This window comes from Watersipora subatra, chromosome 9 (assembly GCF_963576615.1).
Source record: "Watersipora subatra chromosome 9, tzWatSuba1.1, whole genome shotgun sequence".
Lineage (NCBI taxonomy): Eukaryota > Metazoa > Bryozoa > Gymnolaemata > Cheilostomatida > Watersiporidae > Watersipora > Watersipora subatra.
Genome location: NC_088716.1, coordinates 30,459,182 through 30,476,569, shown reverse-complemented (window position 1 = coordinate 30,476,569; position 17,388 = coordinate 30,459,182). Strand labels below are relative to the sequence as shown.

The 17,388-nt window shown below is 35.2% G+C and overlaps 1 protein-coding gene across 1 annotated transcript in view; it reads left to right on the top strand.

Annotated features, from left to right (window-relative positions):
• The window catches only part of LOC137403916 (uncharacterized), a 44,758-nt gene that overhangs the window by 13,831 nt on the left and 13,539 nt on the right, over positions 1 to 17,388 (top strand). The window contains exons 6-10 of the mRNA XM_068090024.1: positions 2,617 to 2,707; positions 3,194 to 3,361; positions 9,090 to 9,250; positions 9,927 to 10,053; positions 11,084 to 11,281. Of these exons, the coding sequence (XP_067946125.1) occupies positions 2,617 to 2,707; positions 3,194 to 3,361; positions 9,090 to 9,250; positions 9,927 to 10,053; positions 11,084 to 11,281 (745 nt within the window). The remainder of the gene's footprint in view (positions 1 to 2,616; positions 2,708 to 3,193; positions 3,362 to 9,089; positions 9,251 to 9,926; positions 10,054 to 11,083; positions 11,282 to 17,388) is intronic.

The following is a 17,388-nucleotide window of genomic DNA, read 5'->3' as shown; positions in this document are numbered from 1 at the left end:
TCTAATCTATAGCATACATGTACCTCAAAGTAACATCTCAACTCTAATATGTAGCATACATGTATCTCAAAGTAACATCTCATCTCTAATCTATAGCATACATGTACCTCAAAGTAACATCTCAACTCTAATCTATAGCATACATGTACCTCAAAGTAACATCTCATCTCTAATCTATAGCATACATGTACCTCAAAGTAACATCTCATCTCTAATCTATAGCATACATGTACCTCAAATTAACATCTCAACTCTAATCTATAGCATACATGTACCTTAAAGTAACATCTCAACTCTAATATATAGCATGCATGTACCTCAAAGTAACATCTCATCTCTAATCTATAGCATACATGTTCTTCAAAGTAACATCTCAACTCTAATATATAGCATACATATACCTCAAAGTAACATCTCAACTCTAATTTATAGCATACATGTACCTAAAAGTAACATCTCATCTCTAATCTATAGCATACATGTACCTCAAAGTAACATCTCAACTCTAATCTATAGCATACATGTACCTCAAAGTAACATCTCAACTTTAATATATAGCATACATGTACCTTAAAGTAACATCTCAACTCTAATATATAACATGCATGTACCTCAAAGTAACATCTCATCTCTAATTTATAGCATACATGTACCTCAAAGTAACATCTCAACTCTAATCTATAGCATACATGTACCTCAAAATATGATCTTAACTCTAATCTATAGCATACTTGTACCTCAAAGTAACATATCAACTCTAATCTATAGCTTACATGTACCTCAAAGTAATATTTCAACTCTAATCTATAGCATACATGTACCTCAAAGTAACATCTCAACTCTCATCCATAGCATACATGTACCTCAAAGTAACATCTCAACTTTAATATATAGCATACATGTACCTCAAAGTACCATCTCAACTCTAATCTATAGCTTACATGTACCTCAAAGTAATATTTCAACTCTAATCTATAGCATACATGTACCTCAAAGTAACATCTCAACTCTAATCTATAGCATACATGAACCTCAAAGTAGCTTCTCAACTCTAATCTATAGGATACATATACCTCAAAGTATCATCTCAACTCTAATCTATGGCATACATGTACCTCAAAGTAACATCTCATCTATAATCTATAGCATGCATGTACCTCAAAGTATCATCTCAACTTTAATCTATGGCATACATGTACCTCAAAGTAACATCTCAACTCTAATCTATAGCATACATGTACTTCAAAGTAACATCTCAACTTTAATCTACAGCATACATGTACCTAAAAGTAACATCTCAACTCTAATATATAGCATGCATGTACCTCAAAGTAATATTTCAACTCTAATCTATAGGATACATGTACCTCAAAGTAACATCTCAACTATAATCTATAGCATACATGTACCTCAAAGTAACATCTCAACTCTAATCTATAGCATACATGTACCTCAAAGTAACATCTCATCTCTAATCTATAGCATACATGTACCTCAAAGTAATATTTCAACTTTAATCTATAGCATACATGTACCTCAAAGTAACATCTCATCTCTAATCTATAGCATACATGTACCTCAAAGTAACATCTCAACTCTAATATGTAGCATACATGTACCTCAAAGTAACATCTCATCTCTAATCTATAGCATACATGTACCTCAAAGTAACATCTCAACTCTAATCTATAGCATACATGTACCTTAAAGTAACATCTCAACTCTAATCTATAGCATACATGTACCTCAAAGTAACATCTCAACTCTAATATGTAGCATACATGTACCTCAAAGTAACATCTCATCTCTAATCTATAGCATACATGTACCTCAAAGTAACATCTCATCTCTAATCTATAGCATACATGTACCTTAAAGTAACATCTCAACTCTAATATATAGCATGCATGTACCTCAAAGTAACATCTCATCTCTAATTTATGGCATACATGTACCTCAAAGTAACATCTCAACTATAATCTATATCATACATGTACCTCAAAGTATCATCTCAACTCTAATCTATGGCATACATATACCTCAAAGTAACATCTTAACTCTCATCTATAGCATACATGTACTTCAAAGTAACATCTCAACTCTAATCTATAGCATACATGAACCTCAAAGTAGCTTCTCAACTCTAATCTATAGGATACATATACCTCAAAGTATCATCTCAACTCTAATCTATAGCATGCATGTACCTCAAAGTATCATCTCAACTCTAATCTATAGCATACATGTACTTCAAAGTAACATCTCAACTCTAATCTATAGCATACATGTACCTCAAAGTAACATCTCAACTCTAATATATAGCATACATGTACCTCAAAGTACCATCTCAACTCTAATCTATAGCATACATATACCTCAAAGTAACATCTCATCTCTAATCTATAGCATGCATGTACCTCAAAGTAATATTTCAACTCTAATCTATAGGATACATGTACCTCAAAGTAACATCTCAACTATAATCTATAGCATACATGTACCTCAAAGTAACATCTCAACTCTAATCTATAGCTTACATGTACCTCAAAGTAACATCTCATCTCTCATATTTGTTGTAATCTGTCAGTTGTCAAATGTCTGTATAATTACTTTCAGCCTAGAAAGTACTTCCACCACCCAGAGCCATGGAGCTCTGAAGAGGATAGCATCTACCGAAGGATGCATGACTGGTTCTCTTTTGGAGTCTGTAAGTTATCTACGGTGTTTAATATTTACTATAACTACTCGAACTGTATCTCTCCAGTTACGGTTTCTCATTGCAAACTATTTATTTATCATCGCTGTTTTGCTCATAGCTGTCTTCTGTAATTATTTCTTGATTTCAATCGGCTTGTGTTATTCGCTGCCTTAAAGGTTGAATATATTTTCATTGCCTCATTATTATGTTTCCTGGGTTTAGACTACTTTTGTAACATTAGCATCTTCTGTCTTTGCCCAGACAGAGCTGTTGATAGCCAGTCTTTTAATATGTTAAGTGCTGTTCTCTCAATCTCTTCGACAGCTATCCTTGTTGAACACATTACCCGCAGTCTGTCAGTTTAGACAGAGCGCAGCAATATACAGGTAACTGCTGACTGCATATGTCTTGCCATTAACGGTGTTTGTTTAGGTTTAAAATCTAGTTTTTAAAATATATTTTAATGCTGATTAAGTTAGAAGTTGAATTTTTTAGATATTTTGGAAGTGCTGCTGAAAGTGCTGCCGATAGAGTCAGCTCCTCAGCTTTTCTACCAACATGTTGAGGATTATGTAAATTTGGCTGAAGAGATCGAGTTCTGTGTGAATTCTGAAGTGAAATGGAATAACCCCCGTTCACGTGATATACTCATGCAGTACCTGTGTAAGACACTTTGATTGCTGTAGTTTATCATACTTGTTAGGGCAGGCTACTCTCGCACTGTGGTGATTGGTTGGTGCTGGTCTAGTTGAAGGTTAACTGACAGTTTTTTATAATCACATCTATTCATAACAATGTGGTCATGATATTTCATTTTTCAGCGAGGAATTCCATGTTAGTTGAACACAGAATCAGTTTCGGGACAAAACGGGGTCATTTTGTTGGCAAGTCATAGGCGTAAGAATTGTGATTTAATGCAAAATCACTTCTGTTGGCCGCCATTCTGATACATTTTCCCTATTTAGTCGTCATGCGACTCGCTTTGGTTACTTACCATGGCAGATGACAGCATAAGATTGAATCAGATTCTACAACTACCGAAAAAGTCTGCGTCGTATTTATCTGTCCTGGATTAATTGTCGAGCAGCAATTTTAGGATTACACCAATTGTGGAGTCTGCTAGCAAGAAATTCTTTCTCTACACAAAATTGAAAATTTAATAAATTGTTTGTAAAAATTAGCTATTTTCAGAAGTCATCTGTTGAAAAACTACCCAAGCATGCTCTGCTTTCAGGCTTGAAAAGTTTGAATGAACTACCTTTTAAATAATCTAGTTAAAAAGTAAGCAATTTTAATCTAGTCAAATCTCTACGTACGAGTGCCCCGACCTGCAAGAAACTCAAGATACGAGCTGACTTTTTGGCAAGTTTCTTCCCTCAAATATGAGTAATCTTAGAGATACGAGCATATGAGCCGTTTTCAATCACCGCTACACTATATGGCCAGGTATGTGAGAGGCCAGGTATGTGAGAGGCCATTTTCAAGAACAGCATCGCTTGGTCTTTCTTCTTGAATCAGTTTGAAAAAAGTTTTTAACAGGCTAAAGTTATAGTGAACTCGAGGCAAAAATCGCTCAACCGGTCACAAATAATAAAAAGAATACGTCGATAAAATTGAAGTAAGTTTAGTCAAAGGTTAAAACTTTTGCTCCAAGTGTGTGTTTAGTAAGCTAAATTTACTGAAGTTAAATCCAAAGTTTTTACATAAGGTTACAAAAGTTTAGTGTATCGATCGCATTGCTCTCAAATCTCTCTCAGACAGCCACTATTCACAACAACTGTGTCTCAAAGGAAAAAACTTCCTACAATAGTGCACAGAGCAGTGTTACATTTTATTGCCCATCATAACAACTAAATAGGTATTGTAGGTACCGAATTAAAACAATATCAACAAATAAAAAAATGTCTTTTCACCGTAATGTATATATACTAGCTGTATTACCCGGCGTTGCCTTGGTAATAACAATTTCTTTGGATAGAAAATTTATTTGTATTTAACATATAACAACATTTGCCATTGCTAGCTTGATGCCTGGCATTGCCCGGGTATTAAAAATCAGCTTATAAACAATGAGAAGTAATGAGTGTTGCCTGCCATTTGTTATTAGCCTGGCATACTGCCAATGGAAAATTTTTGTGCACTTACTAATGAGAGCAAAATCGTTGGGTATTTGCTCTCATATAGCAACATATATCAGCCACTGAACAATCTCTGTGGCCTTAATAGTACGGTGTCGGACTGGTGGATGGGAGAGTCTGAGATCAAATCTTCTTCCGTACAGATTCTTTATTAAAGGATTTTAATAGCTATAGCCAGAATGACAGATCCACAGATCGATAGACATACGACATACTTTGAGAAATAGGTATAATAAAGTATTGGCTAAAAGTCAGCATAAGGTGCTCGATACTAAAGTAGAGCTTACTATAAATTTGGTAAGAACTTTATTAAAATTTGACTCAACATAAAAATTACTAAAAGTTTTATATTACACAACAGGTGTGTGTAATATAATACTCATAAGATAAAATGCTTAGTGAGGACTGTACATGAAATTCTGCATTAGCTGGTAAACTAAAATAGAAGCTCAGGTATTAAAAGCTAGATGGATTGGGTCTATTATGTAACGCTATTTTGTAAAAGATGTTTCTTAGAATGTCTACACATAGATATTAGTTTACTTCGTTTGTTTAGAGTTGCCTTCTCAAGTCTGTAAATGATGAAATATTTTTCCAAAGTACATAACTTGCAATTTCCGCTGTTTTAAGAGTAATGCTTCGCATGGGATAAATTTTCCAGGTTATGTGGTATTCGGTGCTGCTTTCTTTAAGGTCCCATATGTAGCTGCTTAGCTCGGTAGAGTGGCGTTTAGATATGTCCTTGAATGTCGATTTGTGATGGTTATATCTAGTTTTGAATCTGTTTTCGGGGGCCCTACATATGTGGCTACAGGTTAAGAACACCTGCCCATTACCAGACAATTGCCTAGCAAAATCAGTGATATACCAGGCAAGCGTAACAACTATCGATAACACAAAGCCGGTAGCCAATGGATCGATGCTCATAACTCCACTTCTATTGCACATAAAAAGCTAGTTTTGATTGCAAACTGTAGCAAGCACATCAGTGAGTGCAATGAGCTTTTATTCGACAATGTTAAACATAGATATAAAATAAAAATATGTCTTCAACTTTAGAATGAAATAAAAATTGAAATGCCAACAAATTGCAAAGAAGGACACAGGCTATAATATCATCGCAGGTCAATTGCAAGCAATAGATATCAACTGGTAGAGATATTTCTCAGTTTCTTGATGTACATTTATTAAGATTTTTGACAGGTTAGAGGTATGTTAGCGAATTTATTGCATTCAAAATGTTTAATGTCGGTTCACCGAAAAAAGAGGGCAAAATATAGGTGACATTCGCTTCCCCCGTAGAAGGGCTAAATTTATCTTCCGAAAATTCTGACGAGCCAGTTGAAAAATAACCCGCCCAGCCTCTATCTGAACGCTGCCGCTAATTGCCCGTCACTATCGAGGAAGGGTTGAAAAATAGAGCATCATGGCGTTCAATTATAGGTTTTACGGTAAGTTGCCTCACAGACTATATACATTATATATAGTCTGTGATGGAACTTAGTTGTTTCACAGCAGTAAGTATATATATATCGATATAATCGATATATCTATATATCTCTCAAAGTATTTCGTCTGTAATCTGTCTGCATTCCGACTATAGATCTTAAAATCTTGATATTTTAATTACGCATTCTGATGGATTCGAACTCGTGACGAATGCATCGACAAGTTTCTAAACCAGACGCTCTACCACTGAGCTAGAACACCATAGAGATCAGATATGTTTTCATTTAATGGACCCTTTGGTCTATGATTTACTATGCTTCTGTTAAGAAATATTTTGGGAATACAGTGAAACTCGGATAACTCAAACTTCAAGGGACCGAGCAAAAGTGTTCGAATTATCAGAGCGTTCAAGTTATCAGAGCACTGTCACAAGTCCATGTATTTACTTATTTATTAGTAGATACATGTACATATACAAACTATAATATAAATCAAAAGCACAAATGGCTTGTTTCAAATTAAATGCTTCTAATGTAAAGTTTAAAACGTTTTTATCAAAAAGTATAGAGATTTTTCTATCACTTGAGATTGGTTTGTTGTTTGAGGTGATGTTATTGCCAGGACGTTTTTTAGATTGACATTGGCAAAACTTGATCGTTGTTGAAATGCTCAAAAGAAAAGACATCTTTTTCTTTTGAGCGTTTTACCCACGATCAATTTTGCCGATTTTTCTTGAAGTTTATGCAAAGTTTATGCTTACTTTACCTGGGATTCGTTAAGAGCAACACTCCGAGGCAGTTCAATTGAAAGTTTTACGAGTTTTTACGGTACATTGTATATCACTCACGCTTTTTCAATGGATACTTATTGAATTTACACACGTATTCTGTGTTTAGGTCAAACGATGAATAGTTTTTTTAGCTAAGACAACGTATACGTTTAATTACAACAATTTTTAAGATGTTTTCAACATTCCGATGTTGATTCAACACGGAATCAACGTCGGAAGAATTTTCGCCACGCAATTACAAAACAAAAACGACATGCTGTTTTTGTTATGTGCGTGGCGAAAATCCTTGCGCGCGTGACCCGGCTAACCCGTGCTATTCATCGTATAGCAGTATAAATCAAATTTCACCAAACCTTTAGAAAAGTCGTTGACAAAAATATTTTGCCGATGGAGGTAATAACGACGCTTATGAATTACGAAAAGTTGAGGTTTACCTCTATGGCTTGGAATAAAGTGATTTTATAAAGCGATAGCAACCGTTTCGGTAGCCGTTGGGCAAAAAACAGTTTGAATTAACAGTGTTGAGTTCGAGTTATATAGAGCCATTTATCATTGCGTGGGAACGGACCAAGCAAATCCAGTCGAGTTAACCATGTGTTCGCTATATCCGAGGGCGAGTTATCCATGTTTCACTGTATACGCAACGCGATGCTTATTCGTCTTTTTTCAATAGAACTAATTTATTCGGGCTCACGATATCGACAGTAATTTATTTCGAACTTAACATTGTGTACTGATTATATACAGTGGAACCTCGGCTCTTGGACGCTTCAGTTCTCGACCAACTCGGTTATCAACCAAAGATTTTGAGATTTCTTCGTCTCAGGTCTCGAACATATATTTGAGAGCATGCGCATTGAAATTAGAACAGCTCCGGAAACCGCATGCAAACATTTGTTAACAAACGCAGAAGCTTACGCTTCATAAACTCTTTACAAAAAGGGAGGAACCATCTGGGACGAGGAGATTTACCGAATAGATTTGCTAGAGAGATAACCCCTCTAGTCGAATTACCCTAAATTGATTTAGAGGAGGATTCTCCTTCAAAGGTGTGAAATAAACATGCATTGCTGTTTATATTTTCCTTTTCCTACGATTTTTGATGTACCTGATCTGGTGAATTTTTTTGCTGTTTCATTATCAATTTCTGCAATTTTTGTCATTGTATGTTTTTGATGTTTTTAGAGCAAACATATGAAATGTTTACTTTTGTTTTCTCTTCTCATCATCATAAATAGAAACCTTTCTTTAAAATTAAACACGATCTATATCTACCCGTTTTTATTTATAGTATGCAGTATACAGTACAGTTTATGGTGTCAAATACTTTACTGAAGTTCATTTCTCGCCTTGGAATGGATTGAAATTTACTTACCTTCATTCTAAGGGAAAAAATTGTTTCGGATCTCCAACAACTCGGTTTTCGAACCAAGGTTTCACTGTACGTTATTAAATTATATATGCTGCTGAAAGTTATGAAATTTTAAATTTACAGCTGTTTGAAAACATTTACAGTGGTTTGAAAACATTTACAATTGTTTTATTAATTTTTAATGAAGTTGTCCCTCACAAAACATTTTCTTCATGATATGAAGTTTGAAAGATGCAGTTGCTTGACAAAGTTTGAAAACCTTTACAGTTGTTTTTATTTTCTTTTTTAATTTATTTCAATTACACAAAACACTTCTCTCATGATATGTAGTTTGAAAGTTAGAATGGCAAATGTTGTTTTATGTTAAATACAAATCAATTTTCTGACCAAAGACTTTTTTATTACCCGGGCAACGCTGGGTAGCACAGCTAGTATATTTATATATATATATATATATATATATATATATATATATATATATATATATATATATATATCAGTTGCAGAGCTTATCAAAACTTTTTAATGACTAAATTGCTAATCAAATTACATTATGTAGATGTAATTGATCTAAGAAGATTGGGACTGTCAGTATTACAAGAACATGACTATCACAATTTATGTATTTTTTTTTCTCGGCAGCTGTAGCCAAGAAATGCATTTCTCTTGAGCAAGACAATGAACAAGAGATGCACCATGAGTTCTCTGCTGAACTAAAAGACCGTTTTCCAAAAACAGCGAGACGGAATTTTGATCCATACAACTTTGAATACGGTCTCAGTGAATGGACTGCTGATCTATTGGTACGCATCTCTGATCCATACTCTATTTGTACAAGTTCTTGAGGCATCTCTGATTCATACTCTATTTGTACAAGTTCTTGGGGCATCTCTGATCCATACTCTATTTGTACAAGTTCTTGGGGCATCTCTGATCCATACTCTATTTGTACAAGTTCTTGGGGCATCTCTGATCCATACTCTATTTGTACAAGTTCTTGAGGCATCTCTGATCCATACTCTATTTGTACAAGTTCTTGAGGCATCTCTGATCCATACTCTATTTGTACAAGTTCTTGAGGCATCTCTGATCCATACTCTATTTGTACAAGTTCTTGAGGCATCTCTGATCCATACTCTATTTGTACAAGTTCTTGAGGCATCTCTGATCCATACTCTATTTGTACAAGTTCTTGGGGCATCTCTGATCCATACTCTATTTGTACAAGCTCTTGGGGCATCTCTCATTTATATTCCAACTCTCCAAGTTGTTGGGGCATCTCTCATTTATACTTCATCTGTCCAAGTTCTTGGGGCATCTCTCACTCATATTCCAAATGCCCAAGTTTTTTATCAACTTTGCTCTGAGTTTTCAGTGTGCCATCCAAAGAGGTTGGATCTTGTTGAATGTGTCTATGAATTGTTAGTCTATGAAATGTCAAATTCATGCAATGTTGCAGCTAAATTAGATACATTTCAGTGGCTGTATGATGAATCTTGGTCTGAGTCAGCAGCTGACTTTGTGCTGTCACGGCCGAGCTCAGTCTTCATGAAGAAGATTGAGAATGAAAGGAAGTTGTGCCAGGCCTGCCTCCTGCGTGATGCCGGTTGGTGGTTTAGCTTTTTGTCATGACTCATTTCAGTTTCACATACATTTCTGGCATTGGAGAAGTTTCCAGTTAGTTCAATCCTGCATAAAGCATGCTTCATTTTTCAGTTTTTATGTGATTTTTGATATTTTGATTTATTTGATATAGACTATAATAGGCTAAAATAGAAATGATGTACACAATGGTAATAATTCTAAGTTATTATAGTAACCCTGCTGCTCTAACATTAGATCGCTGTGACAACAAACTATAAATTATTTGTAGGAATATGTTTGAAGCTCATCATTATTAATACCGAAAGTGACACTAAATCGCAGCAGCAAAGTTTATAAGTTGTTCTAAGTGCTATTATATTTAGGGTTTGTTTTATAATATTAACAATAGCTCTCTCTTTTCTCATGAACAATTCTTAGTCAAACATTTTAAGCCTGTCTTTGTATCACCCAAGAGGTCCATATTAGAATACTGTATCTCTAAATGAAGAAGAGACAGAAAGAAAATGGGAAGATTATGTCCTCACAGTTTATAAACTGCCGTTCTTAGACTGTTTTTATTGCCTCTTAAGCAGTTGTTCTAGCTGTTATTATATTCATTATTTGTTTTATAATAATGTGTAATAATAATTATTATAACTGCTATTTAGCGTTCAAATATTTCTTATTCAGTTCACTATTCAACATGACCTTTACCTGTGCACACCCATATCCGTTATTATTAATGCTGCGTGTTATTTGTATTTTGACCTGTACTAGTGTCTGTAGGCTTGAGTGGATGATCATCTGAATGTGAACTTATTTGGCTCACAAGATAGTCTGGTAGCACCTCTTGTTTCTTGCTGGTTCTAACATTGTATATTATATTGCAGACATAATTCTAAATGCAACAGACAATAAACCCATTTCATTGTAACATTGTTAATAAACCTAGCTGATCAGCATCCAAAGAGGGTTTATACGCTGTTCTTCCTGAGACTTCCTGTTGCCTTCATTTAACAAACCAGTCAATTGTTTAGCTTATTTCACCACAGTTAAGATTCCTACCCGGACATATCGACGCCCTCGAGACAAACCAGGAAAGGAAGGAATGTCGGATGATGCAACTGATGAAGATGACGAAGTGATAGAATGCGATGAAGAAACATGTGGTGTATACTACTGTGCCTCGTGCCACACAAATAGAGAAAGACTTTTCTGTCCTGACCATGGCACAACAAGCAGCGAACTCGGTGAGCTCTATGGAATTGTAGTGACCTTTGACCTAATGTTTCTTTCTACAGGGTCTTTTATTAAAATTCAAACAGTTTAGAAAACTACGCTGCTTAAAACTATGCTTTCTCTGAGATGACCCAACCAAGCTTCTCAGTTTAAACTTACATAAAACATACATAACTCAAAGTCTGTCATTCCGCGTGTCCAGCTATAGCTATCAAAATCTTGGAATGAAGACTCCGTATCGCAGATTTGATCTCAAAACCTCCCTTTCCCCTAACCATATGCTACACCATTGAGCTAGGGGAGATTTCTGAATTCGTTGGGCAATATATGCTGCTATGTGGTGAAAATATGCATACCGCTCTGCGTTATGGCACATCATCATTTTGAGCTTGCTCTCACTGCTTTTATTAGTAAGTTTAGCAATACGGATACTAGTTTGCACAAATTAGCCATTGGCAATGTGCCAGGCTAAAGACTAGTGGCAGGCAACTACATAACCCACCACCGTTTATCAGCTGTTTTTAATGCCCATGCAACGCCGGTAATTTGGCTAGTATATATATATATACATATATACAGGCGAACAACATAACTCGCCTCAGATAGCTCGAACACATTGTTAACTCGAATGGATTTGTTTGGTTCGTTTCCACGCAACGACAAATTTCTTTAGATAACTCAAACTTAACATCATTAACTCGAACAGTTTTTTGCCAACGGCTACTGCGATGGTTGTTATCACTTTAGAATATCACTTTATTCCAAGCCATAGAGATAAACCTCAACTTTTAGTAGTTCATAGATGTCATTATTACCATCATCGGCAAAATATTTTCATTAATGACTTTTCTAAAGGTTTACAAAAATCAAATTTTGTCAAACATTCGCTTAGCGATGGCCCTCTGAAAGCAAGGAAAAGTGAGCTAACCTTCGAATAAATTTTAAGAAAAATCGGCAAACTTGATCTTGGTTAAAACGCTCAAAAGAAAACGATGTCTTCTCTTCAGAGCATTTCAACAGCGATCAAGTTTTGCCAATTTTAATCTGAAAACGTCCTGGCAATCACATCACCAAAAACAACAAACCAATCTCAAGTGATAGAAAAGTCTATACTTTCTGATGAATTTTTTTTAAACTTTACACTAGAAGCCTTTTAATTGGCAACAAGCCATCTATGCGTTTGATTTACAATGTATATATAGTTTGTATATGTACATTTATCTACTAGTAAATACATGGACTTGTGACAGTGCTCTGATAACTTAACCCTCTGATAACTCGAACACCTTTTCCTATCCCTTCCCACAATCCTCGATCTTTTCAGGCACGATAATAGGATAGTTTTACCAGCTGCCAAGTCACTCGATAACTATCGGTGAACTCTGTCTGCTCATTGATAATTCGATACTATCGCTATCGGTAGGACAACTCCAATGATAGTCGATAACACCTTTTTAAACAACAAATGCCATCCCTAGTATTTGCTCTCATATAATGACTTACATCGGCTATAAACTAGAAAGCAACTCAATCTCGTTGGCCTAATAAAGGGTACTGCGTTGGACTCATGAATGGTAGGGTCTGAGATCAAATCTTCGTCGGAACCTATTCTTTATTCCAAGATTTTGATAGCTATAGTTGGAGGGACACACATACACACATGCTTTGAGAAATATACAGATTATAGCAATCAATGTATCATGTTTATCTTTTAAATTTTAATATTTCCCAAAATGATTTAAAAGAAAACGAGTTATTGCTTGTATGTTAAAGTATTTAGGTATATGCAGCAGTCAGATGTGCTTAAAAGTTTTCAAAATCTACCAATGTGGCTCCATGTCCGTAGTTTTAAACAGCAACAGGTCAGATTTTACTGCTCTTGTTCACAAGTATCGTTTACCGAGTTCATAAATTAGATCGACAGCAGCTGCACGCGCTGACAACATTTGAAATGAGTGTCACAAAGAGGGCAGGCAGTTGTTTATTTAAGATTGTTCCTTGCTTTCAACAGCTAGAGGCTGTCAGACGGATGTGAGATTCGTGTGAATAGATCAGGCCATAACACTAGAGTAATCTGGGCTCACATGTCTGTCTCGTGAATCACCTGATGGCGGAGTCATCCTTGGCAGCCAAGTTTTTGAAACGGCTCACAAATTGTTGTGCTATGGTATTTTATTGTCTTATAGTTCAGATGAGATAAGTTATGACCTGATCGGGTGAAGAAAAACACCAAACAGGAAATGTGAGATTTTCATGGTTACAAACGAAGTTTATGAAGACTCAAACCTAGATAGATAATATCCTGACGATTCATGACTGTCTCCTACCTCATTATTATCTACTGTCATGTGCACAAGTATAGCACCTACAATAACCTAGTACTTCTGAAATATATATAACCAGTTGTAATCCGTCTTAAAAACGGATAAAAATACAGAAACTTGATGTCATTCTCGCTCTCTGTTTTTTGTTACGAGTTACAGTGAAAACGAAACCGGAAACAGAAAGGGGATGAAATTTTAGACGATGACAAAATTAAAGTTTAGTAAAATACATACTAAAACTAAGCTTTAAATGTGTGTTTAGTAAGCTAAATTCTTTCAAGTTAAATTCAAGGTTTATGTTATGCGTTTGCCTTGAAGGTGAGAACTCCCCATGGTACATACTGTACATAGTACATTGTAATGTTACGTATTATTGCAGATCATAATCACTAAATACACGAATGTTACTGTAGGTAACTATAGTTACTAAGGTTAACATATTATTTTGTTACTATTTTTTAATATGTACAGCACTTATAAAATTTTTTTTATGTTTTTTACCAAGGGATGTTTGCATTAGATAATTGCTGTGGGTTTCTATACCCCTCCATACGACATTTATTCTGAGCCATAGAGATAAACATCAACTTTTAGTAGTTTTTAGACGTCGTTATTCCCATCATCAGGAAAATATTTTTGTTAACGACTGTTCTACAGGTTCAGAAAAGTTCCAATTTTACCAGACTTCGGCTTTGCGATGGCCTCTCGAAAGCAAAGGGACAGCCTGAAAGCCTTCGGATAAACTTAAAAAGTAAAATCAGCAAAATTATTCTTGCTTAAAACGCTCAGAAGAAAAAGATATCTGAGATATTAAGATAAGATATAAGATATTTTAACAGCGATCAAGTTTTGCCAATTTTAATCTGAAAACGTCCTGACAGTCACATCACTTAAAACAACAAACAAATCTCAAGTAATAGAAAAATGTCTATACTTTCTGATAAAATTGTTTAAGTTTATATGAGAAGCCTTTTAACTTGCAACAAGCAATCTATGCTTTTGATTTATATATAGTCTGTATATGTTCACGTATCTACTGATAAATACATGCACTTGTAACAGTGCTCTGATAACTCCAACACTCTCGCTCGGTTCCGTGAAGTTTGAGTTGTCCATTTTTGACTGTATATATGTAGATATATATATATTTCTTGCAGAATTAGATAAAAACGGCATCATTCGGGCCAACATCTTGCAGAATTAGGTTGAAAGTTTTAAACAAGTCCGCTAAAAGTTATAGGAAAAGTGAAGATGGAAACTGATCAAGTGATAAAATTGTAGTGATAAAAAGTTGAAATTCAGTAAAATAGTTAACAATACATGCTGAAACTTAGCTTTAAATGTGTTTGTTTAGTAAGCTAAACTTATTTAAGGTGAATTCAAAGTTTATGTTATACTTACGTCTATTTTGAAGGTAAGGACTCCCTTTAACAAATGAAATAAATGTCATTCATATATATGTCGTTCTAACGCGTATCTACTGAAAGCTTTCAATTTGAGAGTTAGATAGATTGCGAGTGAAAATTTCCAAACGAATAAATGTTTAACAAAAGCATAAATATACCCAGCCAACAATTCGAAGCTTTGTTTCTGAGAGTTAAAGATCAGCATCGATCAATCGATTTTTCTCACTTTTGACACACGGAACATAAATTCTAAGCATGAATCTAGTTTACTAGCTAAAAATGCCAAAGAAAATGTTATAGCTAGGTGAAAGGATAAAAAGTTGTGAAACGATTAAAAAGTTATGAAACGATGATTTGTGATAGCAAAAAGTTATAATTGTACTTATTAGTAGATGTATTCGTGAGTACTGAAATTATTACCATTAATTTAGAATATAATTATGTATACGATACTCACAGTTGAAGATAAATTTACCTCCATTCTCCTATCTTCCTCTACAGAATAACTCTGCTAATGCCTGTTAGCTCCAACCATAACCTGTCTTCATGTCTGATGATTAATGTAACATAAATATGTCGATGCATGTAGCTACTAGAATTTACTAGTAGTCGACCCGCATAACTAACTAGTAAGGAGTAATCTCCCTAACAACGAAAATCTTCGACATCACAGACAACTGGTTTTACTACGAGCGATAAAATTTAATATGACCTATATAAAAACTTCGTCCTGATGATTGTCTAAAGAAGAGATCTTATACCCTAGGACACTTATGTATTCGCGGCATCTAACTTCCGCGTTTTCGCGGCAACAGCCTCTCGCGAAAATGTCATGAGCGAAACTAAACTATCATAACGAACGAGCGAAAACGCGAAATTAAATGGCTTTCTTCATTGATATTCACAATAAAATCGTCATATTAGAAATGCAGGCAATTTTCGTGTGTGGTTGGCTCATTGGGCAATTTTTGCTAAACTCATTATAGCTAGTACACCGACTGAGCAGCTTGGCAAAACAAATTAAGATAATCAGGTTTTTTTGGAAAAGCCTAGACAAATGAAGAAGATGATGATATTAGTTTGGTCATTGAATTTGCAACTGATGAGGATGACAGTCTGGTAGGGAAAGTCATAAAATTGAATAATAATTATTGTGGTGATGAATTTTATTACCAACCAAAAGCAATAACAACCCAGGGCCATGGCCACTGCGGCACCGCATGCTATAAATACTTGAATTCTAATATTGGTACAACATCAGTCACTGTGGCAGGGTCCTTGACGTCATTGATAGTCCAGGAGACAAACTGCAGCAAGCGATCAAATTGCATTAATGATCTCGCCTACACATTTCTACCTGCGGTTCACAAATACAAACTACCGTACTTTTCGGACGATTAGCCGCTACTTTTTTCTGATGATTTGAGCCATGCGGCTTATAGGTAGGCCTACAAGGGTGCGGCTAATCACTGTGGCTTATTCTGTGGCTTTTTCTTTCACCGCTAGGGCGCACTAACGGGAATCTCCAATTAGTGCCCTTCTAGCTGTGAAAGAAAATACGAAACAATGCCTCACGGTACTGTCCCGTTAGGCACTAAGTTAAAAAGCGTCAGATAATACGAAACTGTGCCATTCTGCACTGTTCCGTTTTAAATGGCAAAGTTGCTGCCACGTTAAAAAGCACAGTCCTTAGTTCTGCGGCCTATAGTAAGGTGCAGCTTATGTATTGTTTTATTATCGTTTTCGAAATTATCGAAAATAAAGCACATGCAGCTTATATAGAGGTGCGGTTTATAGTCCAAACAGTACGGTAGTCCCAAATTGAAAAAATATTTCGTACCAGTGAACTGGACCTGAGGAATCTAATGTTTGTTCCACTGCATTTATTTTCACATCACTATATTTTCGCACTCATCAGAGCAGCGAAAATAAGTTCCAGCGAAATTTTACTCTGTATGCTACTCACGAAACTAAATACTAGCGAAATATAAGTGTCCTAGGGTATTTATCGCTTGTAAACTCTTTTCACATGTATCACTCGTTATGTCACGAATGAAGCACCCACTGGAATCTGAGCTTTTTAAAAGATTGCCTCATTCAAACGCTTATATCTCTGGACAGGGTTAGTCTATAAAGACAAAAAAGACATCAAATTGCAGCTGATGTTTTAGCCTTTCATTGGTCTTAATTTCATTAAATCGACCTTTTTTGACGCAACCACATCTTTAACATACTATTTTATTACTAATTTTCAATATGTCCAGTACTTACGGTATATAAGATTTTGATGATTGTTACTAGGGGATGTTCGCATTATATAATCACTATGGTTTCTATACCCCTACATACGATTTTTTTCACCATACGATGCCAACCCTGGAACGGATC